The sequence below is a fragment of the Crocodylus porosus genome, unplaced genomic scaffold (genome assembly GCF_001723895.1).
Source record: "Crocodylus porosus isolate Cpor-Errol unplaced genomic scaffold, CroPor_comp1, whole genome shotgun sequence".
Lineage (NCBI taxonomy): Eukaryota > Metazoa > Chordata > Crocodylia > Crocodylidae > Crocodylus > Crocodylus porosus.
In genome coordinates, this window is record NW_017728918.1 from 3642451 (window position 1) to 3655672 (window position 13222).

Sequence of the window (13222 nt, forward strand, 5' to 3'; positions counted from 1 at the left end):
CCTGTTCCCCCGAGCACCGCCAGGAGTGACCAGGAATAACGGTCACAAGCTGGCAGAGGGGAGATTCAGATTAGACATCAGGAGGCGCGACTTCACTGTCAGGGCGGCTAGGGTCTGGAACTAACTTCCAAGCAAAGTGGTGCAGGATCCTACCCTGGGGGTCTTTAAAAGGAGGCTGGATGAACACCTTGCCGGGGTTGTTTGACCCCAGTACTCTTTCCTGCCCATGGCAGGGGGTCAGACATGATGATCTGCTCAGGTCCCTTCTGACCCAACCAACTATGAAACTATGAAACTATAAGCGAGTCTGCTCTGCATGCGAGCTGACACACAAGGAGCTGCATCGCTTGCAGTTGTGGAAGTGGCAAAATGCACGTTAGCATGGAGAAAATGGCAGCAGTGCACTTTTGAATTCAAACACCTTCTATGCGTTTCAGTTCAAAAGTGGACTCCTGCTATTTTCTGTGTGCATTTCACCACTTATACAACCGGCAGTGCCGCAGCACCGAGTGCTTTTCAAAGTGCCCAGTGCTCTGGCACTTTCATGCGTAAAAATGGCCAGTGTGACTTACTGCATGCACCTTCTTTGTCATCACATTGTAAAAGATGTATTCATTCATTTAAATGTGTCCCACAGAAATGGATGTGCTATTGAGAAAGTCAGGAATTAATCCCCTTAGAGACCTGGTTTTGATCCTCCTACCCAGTAACTGCTGCAGCCAGGACTAGATATGTCAATCCATGGATTCACAATAAAATAGTAGGATAGTCTTACTATATGGTTAAGTAGGGTCCTAATGTTTTAGAAACCACTCCTTTGAAGGTAGGTATTTTCTCAATACCTTTAAAAACTGGTGACTCTTTGCAATTCCACACTAGATTTAATGGCAGAAGCAATTATCTTACCATATCAAACTTGCCTCTATGCTCAATGAAGCTGGAGAAGGCAAATGCTGCGACCGTACATGCAGCTAGAGAGAAGTAAGTATTAACTATTGCTCTGTATTGAGGATCCCCAGGTACTGCAATGGCAGAGTTGAAACTGGGCCAAAACAGCCAGAGGAAAATAGTGCCTGTAGGAATACAAAGAATCATTTCCTTACCGGATGGTTTTGAATGACAGAGGTCCAGCAAAGCACAAATAGCTTCCCAATGGCCGAAGGAGGGCGACATGCCTGAGAAGTGATCAAAGGCTTGGAAAAGTGATGGAATACTACACAAGAGTGTGTTACACTAGACATTAGACCCCTGGCACTTTTGAGCTTCTTTCTCTCCCTCCCTATGTATTCAAGGAGACTGACAAAGAGAAACATAAGTATAGTAATTAGTCCTGGTCTGTCTGGGTTCACCCGAAGACTTGTTCTATAGCCATTGTCAAGTCACTGAGGAAAAGATTTTGCCATAAATAATACCTTACTCTTGGGGTAGGTCCTTTGGGATTCTTGCAGGCTAAAACTCCTCAATGTAAGGAAAGGTCGAAGAATCTTGCCTATAAGTTCTTTATGTCTTAATTTTTTTTCAAATGCGATATATTGATCACTCACCTAACAGGAAGGTTTGGGAGATTTGACTCATTAACTAGAGGTGGTTAAAGATTTTCCAATAAGAAAATGACAGTAATTTCCTTTAAATAAATGCTTGGTTGAATTTCTCTCTCCCACTGGAATTTGTCTCTCTTTTGTCTCCCTTTTTTGCTTTAAGCAGTTATCAATTTTGGGTTGTTTTGAAAACACAACAGCAGCGGCAGAAGAAAAGTAACTCATTGCAAGGCTCATGAGCAAAAAGTTGTAGCCTAGCAAGGGGAGTACCGTATGCAGTGGATGAGAAAGGGAACAACTGAGTAGTACTCGCCATTGTTTTTACAACAACTGCCTCTTACTTACCGATCATAGCAAACTTGTCTGAGTGATAGGAAGACCCTTCGTTTTCATGACCTTTTTTCAAACCAGGGCGATACAAGACTCGGGCTGCAGCCAGCCCAAAGTAAGCTCCAAAAGCGTGAATAGTCATTGATGCTCCAATATCTGTGGCCTACAATAGGGGAAAAAATATAAACCCTATCACTGTTGTGGCCCATAGTGTGGTAATGGAGAAGACAGGATTTAAGACAGGAAGAGTTTGGATAGGTTTGTCAATTGACTTTCCTTGGTAGAGACTAGGAGTTAGCAGTTGAGACCACTACAGAGCGAAGATGTACCACAGTAAAGACACAATGGTTAGCATGAGTTATTCTTACTAGTTATACAGAGTACTTTTTAGATGAGTCTTTAACAGTTCTTAAAAGCGTTATGTCCAGACCCAATTCCACCCTACTAGAGTTCCTTAAAAAACGTAATGCTTCCTTCTGCTTGCTGTTTTTCGTGGTTTATTCTTATAGCTAAAATTCTGACTTTTTACAAAAGTAGGTCAATTAATGTTTGTTCAGGGACTTAAGCAGAGTGGACTAAGATCACACCTAGGAGCCTAAGACCAGTAGATGCCTGGCCCTTAGCACTTCCATTCTTTTATTCAGAGGCTGTACAAATCAAAACTTGTGGGCATAGCATCCTAAAACCTTGGAAGGTTTTAAAAGCTTAGTTTCAATTTTGTGGGTGGATCCTCTTTTGTTAAAAAACTCAAATTTGCACACTTTTGAATAGTGGGGCGTTAGGAAGTTAGTTCTGGATGGATGTTTTGTTGCTCAAGTGAATTTCTGGGGGGGAAAAAAGCTTGATACATGTTAAGAAGTGAGAATTGTTTGCTAACTCTCCCCAACCACTGCACTGTCCTACTGGTAATTCTGCACAGATATACAGACAAGCATGATACAGGAGAAAAATGTTAATTTAGGTTTAGGAGTCCTGATCTTGGGATCTAAAGTGAGGCCTGCAGTATATAAATAATGAAGGCGGATTCAGGAGACCTCCAGTGGCTTGCTCCTGCTTCTCATTCTCCTAGAGAGCTAGTTTCACACTGAGCATGAAGCTCTTTCTCAAAATTTAAATGGTGCCAGTACTTTCTCATTGTAGGTTTTCTCAGACCAATAGATCTAGAAGTTAACTATCCTTTACCGCTCATTTTGAAAGATATTAGACAATCTCATGAAAAATATTACAGTCACATTTTATGCCACAAGATGGACTTCACAAGAAGACTTTCAGGTGGTTGGCAGTCACAAATTATGCCAACACCTGGAATTAGCAAGCAGAGAGGAAGAGGAATAGGCAAGCAAGTGAGGGAGATAGGAAGTTGTGCCACAGAGAAGTAGTATTTTAATGCTGAAGCTAAGCAATGAGATGGCTAGACAGAGGAAGCAAGTCGGGCAATTGAAAAACAAAACCAAAGGCTTGAAGTGCACCATGGCAGAGCAGAGAGGTGTTTGCTTTACCTATAGGAGATTTAGTCTTTCCCCTTACTTATTAAAAATAAAAGCATGGTACCTACTTTCAGGACATCCACAACGAGGTACTCATTGCATGAAAAGAATATGATCTCCATAATTGTCAGGATCATCATTTGGACTGGGCTTGTTTTCCCCAGGAGAGCTCCAAATGAAATCAAGACAGTTGCCGTGCTGAAGTCTGCATTGATCATGCTGGGTTTAAGGAGATGGGAAGAAACAGACCCCAAAACAGACAAACATTGCATAAATAAAAATCAGTTGAGCATGACCAGAAATGAAATGGAACACAAACATATAAAAAATAATGTCATCCATAAGACCTTAACACTTGAGGACTGAAAAAGGAGCATGTTAGAGTCCTACATTTGGGCTTAACAACAGTAACAAATCCCTCCTCAGGAGGCTCTTCACAGTGTGGGGTCCACGACTTGGTCTAGATCACAGAGAGGGTCCTCTGGAAGGTTACCAACATACCCGCACAGACCACGTCCTTGCCACGCTGGATGAAATCTGAGTAAGGGAGATGGCAGTAGGCTACTGAGAACATCAAGAAAATGTGTCTTGTATTTGTAGTGCTGACATTTCCATGGGAAGTGTCAAAAAAGAAGCCTATCTAATAGAAGTAATATCAGTAGGGCTTACAAGAAACATGTCCTCAAGCTAAATTTGACTCCACAGCCTACAGGACTAGCTACCCATTGGCCACTGGTATTCATGGAGGGAGCCCTTGGCTCAGGTCCAGAGCAAATCACACTCAGACTTCTGAACCATAGACAGATGCTCCCATACGCTAACAGGCAATTTAAGGGGATGCAAACCCCTTGTTCTGCTCTGGGGCTGCCTAACTGGTGGCCCATGGGTTGTATGCAGCCTACAAGGGGTTAACTGGCCCTGCTGGGGTTCCCAACAGGCTGTCACTCCCCCTATTGCTCTGGCTGCAGCAGGATCCAGGGGCTCCAGGATCGTCTTCTTTCTGGCTTTCCCTTCCCTTCCTGCCCCAGCCCTGCTCTATTCAATGGTTCTTCTCAGGTCACAGGGTGTAGCTCGGCTGGGAAATTCTTGGTGCTTTCCTGCTTATGTGCATCAGTGATGTTTTTGTGGGTCGGTGCTAGATACGGTTAATATGGGAACTGGGAAAATATGTTAACTCATACCTGACTGGGAGCTCTCACTTATGCAAGAAAGCTTCTAGTGAGGTCTCTGTCAGGGAGATGATTGTAAGCCAGTTAGTCTTTATGCCCTCTATTGGGTTTTCCAGTAAGGTATAACAAACAACAGAAAACAGGGTGTCAGATGCACAATCTGTCAGCTGGCTATGCCTGGGCTGGGTTAAGATATTCTGGCAAATACTGTATTGGGAGGACTCATTTGCACATAAACATTTATTATGAATCATCACTGTAGTGCATCTCCACATGCCATTAAGGCGACGTGATAAATTCTGGCACAGTTTGCACTGGAGTAAACTGCTCCTGGGCATACTGTCTACCTGTGTGCCTGGGACCACAGCAGTTTGAGCACCCATGGAGCATCCCTGGGCTTGCAGGGCCTGGTGGGGTGGGGTCAGCCCTGGGCTCTGAGTGACAGCATCAGGCAGCAGAGGGGCTGGATGGGGCATGAGGGTGCTCAAGTGTCAGGGTAGATGGCAGACAGCCCCCTGCACTTTAGCATCCTCATGCCCCACCCAGCCTCTGTCACCATCTACACGTGCATTTCAGTGGAGTAAATTACTCTGCTATGGGATTGTATTGTCCCCAACAGTACTATCCTACGGCAGAGTTAATTAATTTACTGAGCCCTAATACTGGCACACGTGCAGACTGTGATGCTTTACTGCGGAGCTAATTAGTCAGCTGTAATAAAGCACACATGTAGGTTCACCCACAGTGGTGTACCTTTTATAGGCCTGGAGATCAAAAACCCTATAGTAGTCAATGAAAAGACTTCCATCAATGTTAATGCACTTAAAGAGGCTGAGCCTATAGTCAGGGGACATGTTGCCATTGCTTTTAGTGGGAGAAGTATTTAGCTTGGTAGAAAGTTATACCTACCTTTTAACAGTAATCTGAATTTCCCCTTCTTTCATATGCCAAAACCCTTGCATGAGGGTGCCCCACTGGATACCAAGAGCAGCAATGAGCATGTTGATTCCAACACTGGTGAATCCATATTTCTTCAGGAAGGTCATCAGGAAACCAAATCCAACAAATATCATCACATGAACATCCTGAAAGACTGTGAAAAGTCCATGAAGACTGTGACTAGACTTGCCAAGGGGAAGTATTTGAAGCAAAGAAATAATTTAATAAGGGCAGATATGAAATAGAGTATGATTTCTTATAATCAATGCAATCTGGAAAAGTTGTAACACTTGGTTTAGGGACAGAAGTTACACATAAACCGGTTTAAATGATCAGAAACTGGTTTAAGCCTGTAACAGAACAAAAGTGCAGTGCACTTAAACCACTTTCAAAATGCCCAAAACTAGTTTAAGAGAAACCCTGTTGCATGTAGTATCAGACTTAACTGATTTAGGTCAAACCAGTTTACGGAACGTCTGACCCACACCACCTTCTTGTTCAAATTAACTCAGAGTCCCCCAGCACTGCAGGATGCTTTGTAGCCCTGGGCCATGCAGTCTGCTCCAGTGGAGCAGGGCTGACCCTACCCCTCTGCTCCCTAGCCAGAGCACTATCACTCCTTGGGCCGGCTGAGTAGGAGAGTGTCCCCAGTGGCCGATTGCTGAGCCAGCAGTGAAACTGGAAGTGTGCTTTCAGTGGCACTTCCGGTTTCATGGCTGGCACTTCCAGGGGATGCATGGCCGATTTCAGGGGGTGCACATGCACCAGCGTGCACCCCCTACACATCACCAATGGTGGGATTTAAACCCCCTCCCTAGCCTGCACCAGACTCCAACCAGGGTCTTCCTGGAAAGGGGAGGAAACCCCTCTGAGGCTTTTCCCCACGCTGCAGAAAGCAAGGCAACACCTGGTTGGGGGTCCAGTTGGGGGTGGTGTTTTCTCCCCCACCCTAAAGTCTATTATTAAGTCCCTGCTCTGCACCAGGGCCAGGGATTGGGGGGGCCCTGCCAGGCATGGGCAATGCCCTCTGAGGCTCAGGGACCTGGGATAGAGAGACTGTTCCCTCCAGGAGTGCCCCTCAAGGGTGGGGGGGGGGCATGTGCTGGGCATCTAAGCAAGGATAAGCCCTGCTTGGCTGCATTCTGCTGCCTTTCGCAGTAGCCACCTGGCTGGGATGCTGGATCACCCTCCGGCTGCTGGTATGGGCCACTGCAGAGGTTTGGCTGCCTTTCCCATTTCAAAAGTAAATGTCTGCTCATTTGCTTCTCAGTTCAATCTACACAGTGTATACTAACCTGCAAAGATTACATTGATTCAGCCTGGGGATTTTTGATTGTCTGTACTTAGCCTGAAGCTCTGAGGTGAAGGTCTGCTGTTTTTTAGCTAAAAGCATAAATCTGATTTGGACTTTTTAAAAATGTGGGGTACCAATGCTAGTTTGCTAGCTCTTATTCTGCTTTGTTGATGACTATAACACCACATTTTACCAATGCTGGTAATCAAGATATACCTAAAACACTCCTGCATTCTTGTTGGTGGAAACAGGGCTAGATCTCTGTACTAAATTGAATGAAAACTGTTTTTAAGTATCTGCTTTCTAAAATATTATGTACACTTATTTGAAATGTTGCAACCTACATACTTCATCATTACACAGATATTTTATTATTTCCTGATTAAAATATTTTACTTTTTTCCAGTACTTTATCCTGTTCAGTAGAAGTATCTGCACCCTTTTTTGATTATGAACTTTTTTTTTCTGTATTACTCTTCCCAGCAAGAACATCACTGGAGATTCATTCCTTTAATCTCCTCCATCCTTTTCACATACACTCATCTAACAATAACAGGGAAAATAGACATAGTAATGGGAATATTTGGATTAAAGTTATAGTCTCCAAATATACTATTTTGACAAGGTTTCTACTAGTTTCAGCATGGAAGGGCCTGGTGTCATGTTAAACTAATTACACTGAGTTAGAAAGTTTTCTGAGGAATTGCACTGTCATGCTTACGACGATCTAAATAAAACACATTATGACAGGGGGCCATCTTGAGGCTGGTCCAATCATTGGCCTGCCCACCTGTCTAGGATAGTCTGCCCACCTTCCTCACTTGCCACAGTTTTGTTGTAACTAATTAGTTGTCCATAGGCAGGAAGCTGCCCTTAAAATGCCCAATGCCAAGGGCATAATACACGGCTCCATACCAGCCCTACATTGTGTCCCATGCCTCGCAGATGGCATCACTCTATGGTTCAGGCCCCACATTGGGTCCCACTATATTCCAGACTGAGCATTTGGAACGTCACATTCGGGATGTCAGCAGTAAAGTGTCTTCATGGGAGGTTTAGCCAGCATGACAAGGGGTGCCAACTTCAAAGTGCTCAGAACTGCTGCACTTGCAATGGTATATGCCCCAGACAAATATTGTGTTCCTGTATGGTGCAGAAGTTGTCACACTAAAAAGCTTGACACTTTACTTAACAGTACACTGAGAGTCATAACAGGCTGGACAGCCTACATACACACAGATGTACTTACTGTACTTTTGGGCATTACATCAAATGATTTAAGACAGACCCTAACATCATTATTGACAAAAGAGGCAGGAGATGACAAAAATTACCTGTTCCATCAACTATTACCTAAAGATATGAATAGATGGAGGCTTAAGAGGCTCAAAAGTCATAAACCATTTGTACGTGAAGCCCACAAGCTGCTGGAAGAAATTGGGGATAGTCAACCAAACTTATGGGCAGCAATGGAGTGGGCTGACAGCTGCAAAAGCTCAGACCTATTCCTGTCGCATTTTATACCAACACCAAATAAGTCGACTTTGACACCAAATTGGGCACAACTTTGACAGAGAAGTGTGGGTCAAGCTCAACAGACTGAGATCTGGATACAGATGCTTCAAAACAACGCTTCACAAGATGAACATCTCAGACAGCTCCCTGTGTGAATGCAGCGTCCAGCAAACAGCACTGCATTGAAAGCTACAATCTTTACAAAAAGCCCAGACGGAGCAGATGGAATCCACACATTGAGTGATAAAACCGGACAGTGGCTTATCGATTTGGGCATTGATATCTGACACTGTATGAAAGAGAAAGGCAGCTGCTTGTGGACGTCAGAAAAAGAAAACGTGAATATCAGCGTTGCATCTCACAGAAAAGAACCTCCCCAAACTGCTTCAAGCCTTCATAGCGCAGACATCCGGCACAACCGTAGAAAGACTGTCTGGTATTTTTGGCCAAACACCTAGATTCAACAAGTGGTTTGCTTGGTAGAACTAGGGGCTTGTTCCAGCCAGGAACAAAACTCCAGTCAACTCCAATGGGATCTGAGTCTCGTTCAAAGCTTCTGCAGCGCAAAAGGACTGACAATATTGTGCTAAAAACGTGCCCCCCTGAGAGGACCCTTCTGAATGTCCACGAGCAGTAGTGGAACGATCTCCCCAGTTTCCAGTGCAGTTAGTTGTACAATAGGCAGAACAGAAAGAAAAGGGTGATAGGAAGCAATACAATTCCTCTTAACAGAAAGCACCATTTAAACAATGATAGCAACCAAAACTTCTACAACTCTTACCAAGCCATACAAATAAGAATACTTACATGGGTATAGCTCAAGGTGTAGTGTTTGTTCTTCATGGAGTTGATATGTGGAGAATTCTTTGTATCTTACAAATATCCCAAATAAAGCAATGAGGATCGCCTCCAGAACAATCGCCAGGAGAGAAAATTTGAACCTCATATTGGTGGAAAAGCCTGACGAAGGCATGGGGAAGGAGCTGAAAGCTGGGAGGGCTTGATAAAGAGAGTGGTTTGCTGTTTGCCTTCAATGGGGCAGCATCATTCAGTGGAGCTGAATGATATACCAAGAAAAAAAAATGAAGAAGAGAGCACACCCACCCAATAGCCCCACCCACCAAGGGAGGGGAATGGTGTAGGTCAGTGAGCCAGTTCCCAACCCACAAGCTGTTTCTGTGATTAAAATGCTGCTAAATATTAATTTGGTGACATATGTGCTTCATATACTTTGTAATGCAAAGTTTCTTTCCTTGTTGTAGGTAATGGCTTTCTTACAGTATGTATTTGGGGGGAGGGGGTGGGAATAGCTATCTGAAATAATACCTGCATTGAGTAATCTAGTGCATGCAGCTTTAAACTCTGACACAAGCAAGATGAATCAAAATTGGTTCCCTACAGGTGGCATTTAGCTACTAGTTGCAGAAGGCAACTCAGACTGCCCTTATACCATCAAGATGTTCCTGAGAGGCAGCTGGAGACTTAGTGAGTCCAGGAGCTCTGCCCAGTGCCCGTGTCTCCTCTTTAAAAAGGTTGATGGTAAACTGGAAGGTTCAAAACAATCTCGCAAGTATGATTCAAAATTGGAAAACACACTTTACAATGAGAGATTTAAAGACTTTGAGGCATAGGTAAAAGGGGGCTTAATCTGTATGTACGGGTAAAGAGAGAGGATACGGCAGGGGAGTGAGTCTCTTTTGTCTTGGGCAACCTTGTCCTATGTGCACATAAGAGTGTGGAGGGCAGGGGGGACATAAAGGAAAATCTTCAGTTTCTCAGATGCCAGTATGTCAATCAGATGCCAGGATGCCCAGTATGCCAGTATGTCCATCAGATTGTGCTTCTGCAGAAGGGAAAACCTGCTGTATAAACACAACTCATCTGTACATGCATGTGTATGTGCATGCTGCCCTTTCCTTAGATGACTGTCACAATCTGATTACAGTATCCTTGCTGTAGCCAGCTTGCAGTCTGTGCCTACGGTAAAGTGATCCTAGCCATTAAGTCTAAGCCTGGAGAATTAATCAGTGACTTTAGAACTGAAAATAAAGGGCTTAAAGAAAAAAGACCTAAGGATAAATCACAGAGCTATGCTTTAATATGGCAAAGCTAGAGTGAAGACATTCATACATTTAATTTTTTTTTATGGCTGCATTTAACTATAATGCTACAAAGAGAGGGGGTTGAACATTTCTGAGTACCTGCTGGGCATCATGGTTGGGGCACAGAGGTAAAGGTAGAAGCTTCAGTGCCTTGCTGTAAGAAACAGTAAGGCTACAAACAGGCCCTCCCTCTTCTTCGATCCTAGGATAAGCCATTGTATCCCAGGACAAAGCACAGCTTTTCAGACATTCATGCACACTGTCCCAGGATAAATCCTCAAAAGGTACATGGGATAAAAAGTACTAACAGTTTATCTCAGGAGATGTCAAAGTGCATCTGAATGGTTATCCCAGGATTGTATCACTGAATCAATGGCAGAAAAGTGGCAATGCTTTCAGCTGCTCACTAAACCCTGATTAGAAGGGTGATGTGTACACACACCAGTCCCAGGACATTTCTGTTTCAGGACAGATTATAAACTCCAAAGCTTATTGCTCCAGAGTTTATTTCTCCCGGGAAGCTCTTGGGCATGCCATTTACACATGCACCTAGAGCTGGGTCATAGCAGCCCTGAGCTGCCAGGCCGATCTCCCGGACCCTGCCCCAGGCAGCACTGTTCTGACCTGGCTCAATGTACTGTGGGCGGGGATGTCTGGGGCACAAGGGTGCTTCAGTGTAGGACTAGCCCCAGCATCCTCATGCCCCAGCCACCCAAGGAAGTGTCTATACATGTGCTGCTGTGCACAAAAAAACTCCGCAGCAGGACAGTACTTGTAAATACAAGTAACTATCCTGCTGCAGAGTTTTTTTTGTAACCTACCCCATTGCAGAGTTCATCAACTTCCTGTACCCTAAGAGAGACACATGTGTAGACACCGAGAGGTTTCCTGCAGAGCTAAATAGTAATCTCTGCAGTAAATATCTCGTGTAGATGCAACCACACAGGCACTACTTGTCTGAGGATAATTGTAATACTTGTTCTTAGCTTAAGATAAATGATTGAACATGCTCTAGAGACACATCTCTTGATGCCAAGAAGGAAAAGTTCACGTAAAATGTTACAAAATCGAGAGTAAAGTTCATTTCTATCACACGTCATTTAAGCACGTATCTTTAAATTAGCTTGACATTAATGTTTTGCTTTGTGATTCATACACTAAAAGCTTCTTGTTTTAAAGCTTTCATAATTTTTGTGCTTGCTAACTTCTTTTGGATGGAGAGGAAGTAATTACATGTAATATATTTAAAAGTGCTGTTTATAACGTTTATTTGATTTTAATGAATCAGGTCAGATTCATTTAACCAGGATTTCAATTTTAGGATTTTCCAGTACTGTGTCTCTACATACACGCGTGTGCGTGTGCGCGCGCGCGCGCACACACACACACACACACACACTATGTTAAAAGACTATTCTTATTCAGGTATAAGATTGAAACCCTCAGACATTAAGAAATATCTGATTTAATAGTAGTCGAGTATCCAACCTGCACACTGTGTTTTTAGTGCATGGATAACAAAGGGATATGAGTTATTAAAGCATAGAGGGTCCCGTCTATCTATCTATCTATCTATCTATCTATTTTAATAACTCATATCCCTTTGTTAGCTATGCACTGAAAACACAGTGCACAGGCTGGATACTCAAGGGGACTGTATTAAGATTGTATTAAGAGATATATAGATATATATCTACATAGAGATATATAGGTATAGATATAAGATTGTGATTAACGGTTGTACTTAATGAATATGCATGGTAAGGTGAATTAAGCTTGGGTAACCACTAATCTGGCATATCCTGGCTGTTGAATGTTTGACTTTGTAACCTAGGTAATGGCCTTTTAATATAGGGTTTTCATGCAGAGGCTTTGCATTAATATTCCTAAATTTGTGTTTAAAACAGAAACATTAAAAAAAATACACACATGTAACACTTCTCCAACTTGAATCATCAGTGACCCTTAAACTTTGAACAACAGCCACTTTCAGCAATACACACTGCTACCACTTAAAATACAAGACTAGCAGTGTCATCTACCAGCAGGAGAAAGCTGTTAAGCCAGAAGGTGGAAACAGGTTTGGGGAGGTTTCTGGAGGAAGACCAGCGAGGTCTGGTTCTCTTTTTCTCTCCTAATCTTATAACTGAGGAAGCTCCTGCTTCCTGGGTCATCCTCAGAGATGTCCTAGGTGCCATGTGTTGAGGGCCTGTGTAGATGAAATGGGGATCCTAAATTGAAGTGGTGGGTTTTAAAAAACACCGCTTCAATTTAGGGCTGATTAAACCCCCGTGTTGTGAACACACGCCACTGACTTTCCTGTCTCTCTGGTGGGAAGGGGAGGGTGAGCTGCCAGTGGGGGTAGTGGTTGTTGGGCTGCGACGGGGTGGTGGGGAGGGAAGATCAGGCTTGCCACTTTTCATGGGCAGAGCCTGCTTTCCTGGGCTGCTGCCAGGCTGCCTGCAGGGCTTCCTGCAGAGCTGTGGAGCTGCGCAGTGTTTCGCTCTGCAGCTGTACAGGCAGCAAAGTAAAACTCCTTGAAGGAGGTTTAGTTTGCTGTGCCCCAAGTCATTCAAGGTGCATTACGCTGCCAAATTTCTACACCCAATCCAATCAACTCCTCTGCTTCCTGCTTCCTTCCCCATGCTCCCTGCATGGGTTACTGTTCTGCTTTCTGCTTCCTGCCCTATTGGACACTGTGCTTCCTGTTTGCTACCTGATCTGGTGGATGCCATATACCTAGCCTAGAGGCTGCTTTGGGGAAACAACAGGCCTGTTATTTTCTTTTTCTTCACCCTTCCCCTCCAAAGGAAAGAAAGATGAGTGGCCATGGTGTCTATTAGGCCTG

At 43.8% G+C, this 13222-nt stretch overlaps 1 protein-coding gene across 1 annotated transcript in view; it reads right to left on the bottom strand.

The window, feature by feature from the left end:
- The window catches only part of RHAG (Rh-associated glycoprotein), a 21872-nt gene extending 12550 nt beyond the window's left edge, over window positions 1-9322 (bottom strand). The window contains exons 1-5 of the mRNA XM_019537151.1: window positions 9080-9322; window positions 5434-5617; window positions 3424-3574; window positions 1884-2031; window positions 907-1073 (exon numbers count right to left, since the gene is read on the bottom strand). Of these exons, the coding sequence (XP_019392696.1) occupies window positions 907-1073; window positions 1884-2031; window positions 3424-3574; window positions 5434-5617; window positions 9080-9245 (816 nt within the window). The 5' untranslated portion in view covers window positions 9246-9322. The remainder of the gene's footprint in view (window positions 1-906; window positions 1074-1883; window positions 2032-3423; window positions 3575-5433; window positions 5618-9079) is intronic.
- Between the last annotated feature and the right edge of the window lie 3900 nt (window positions 9323-13222).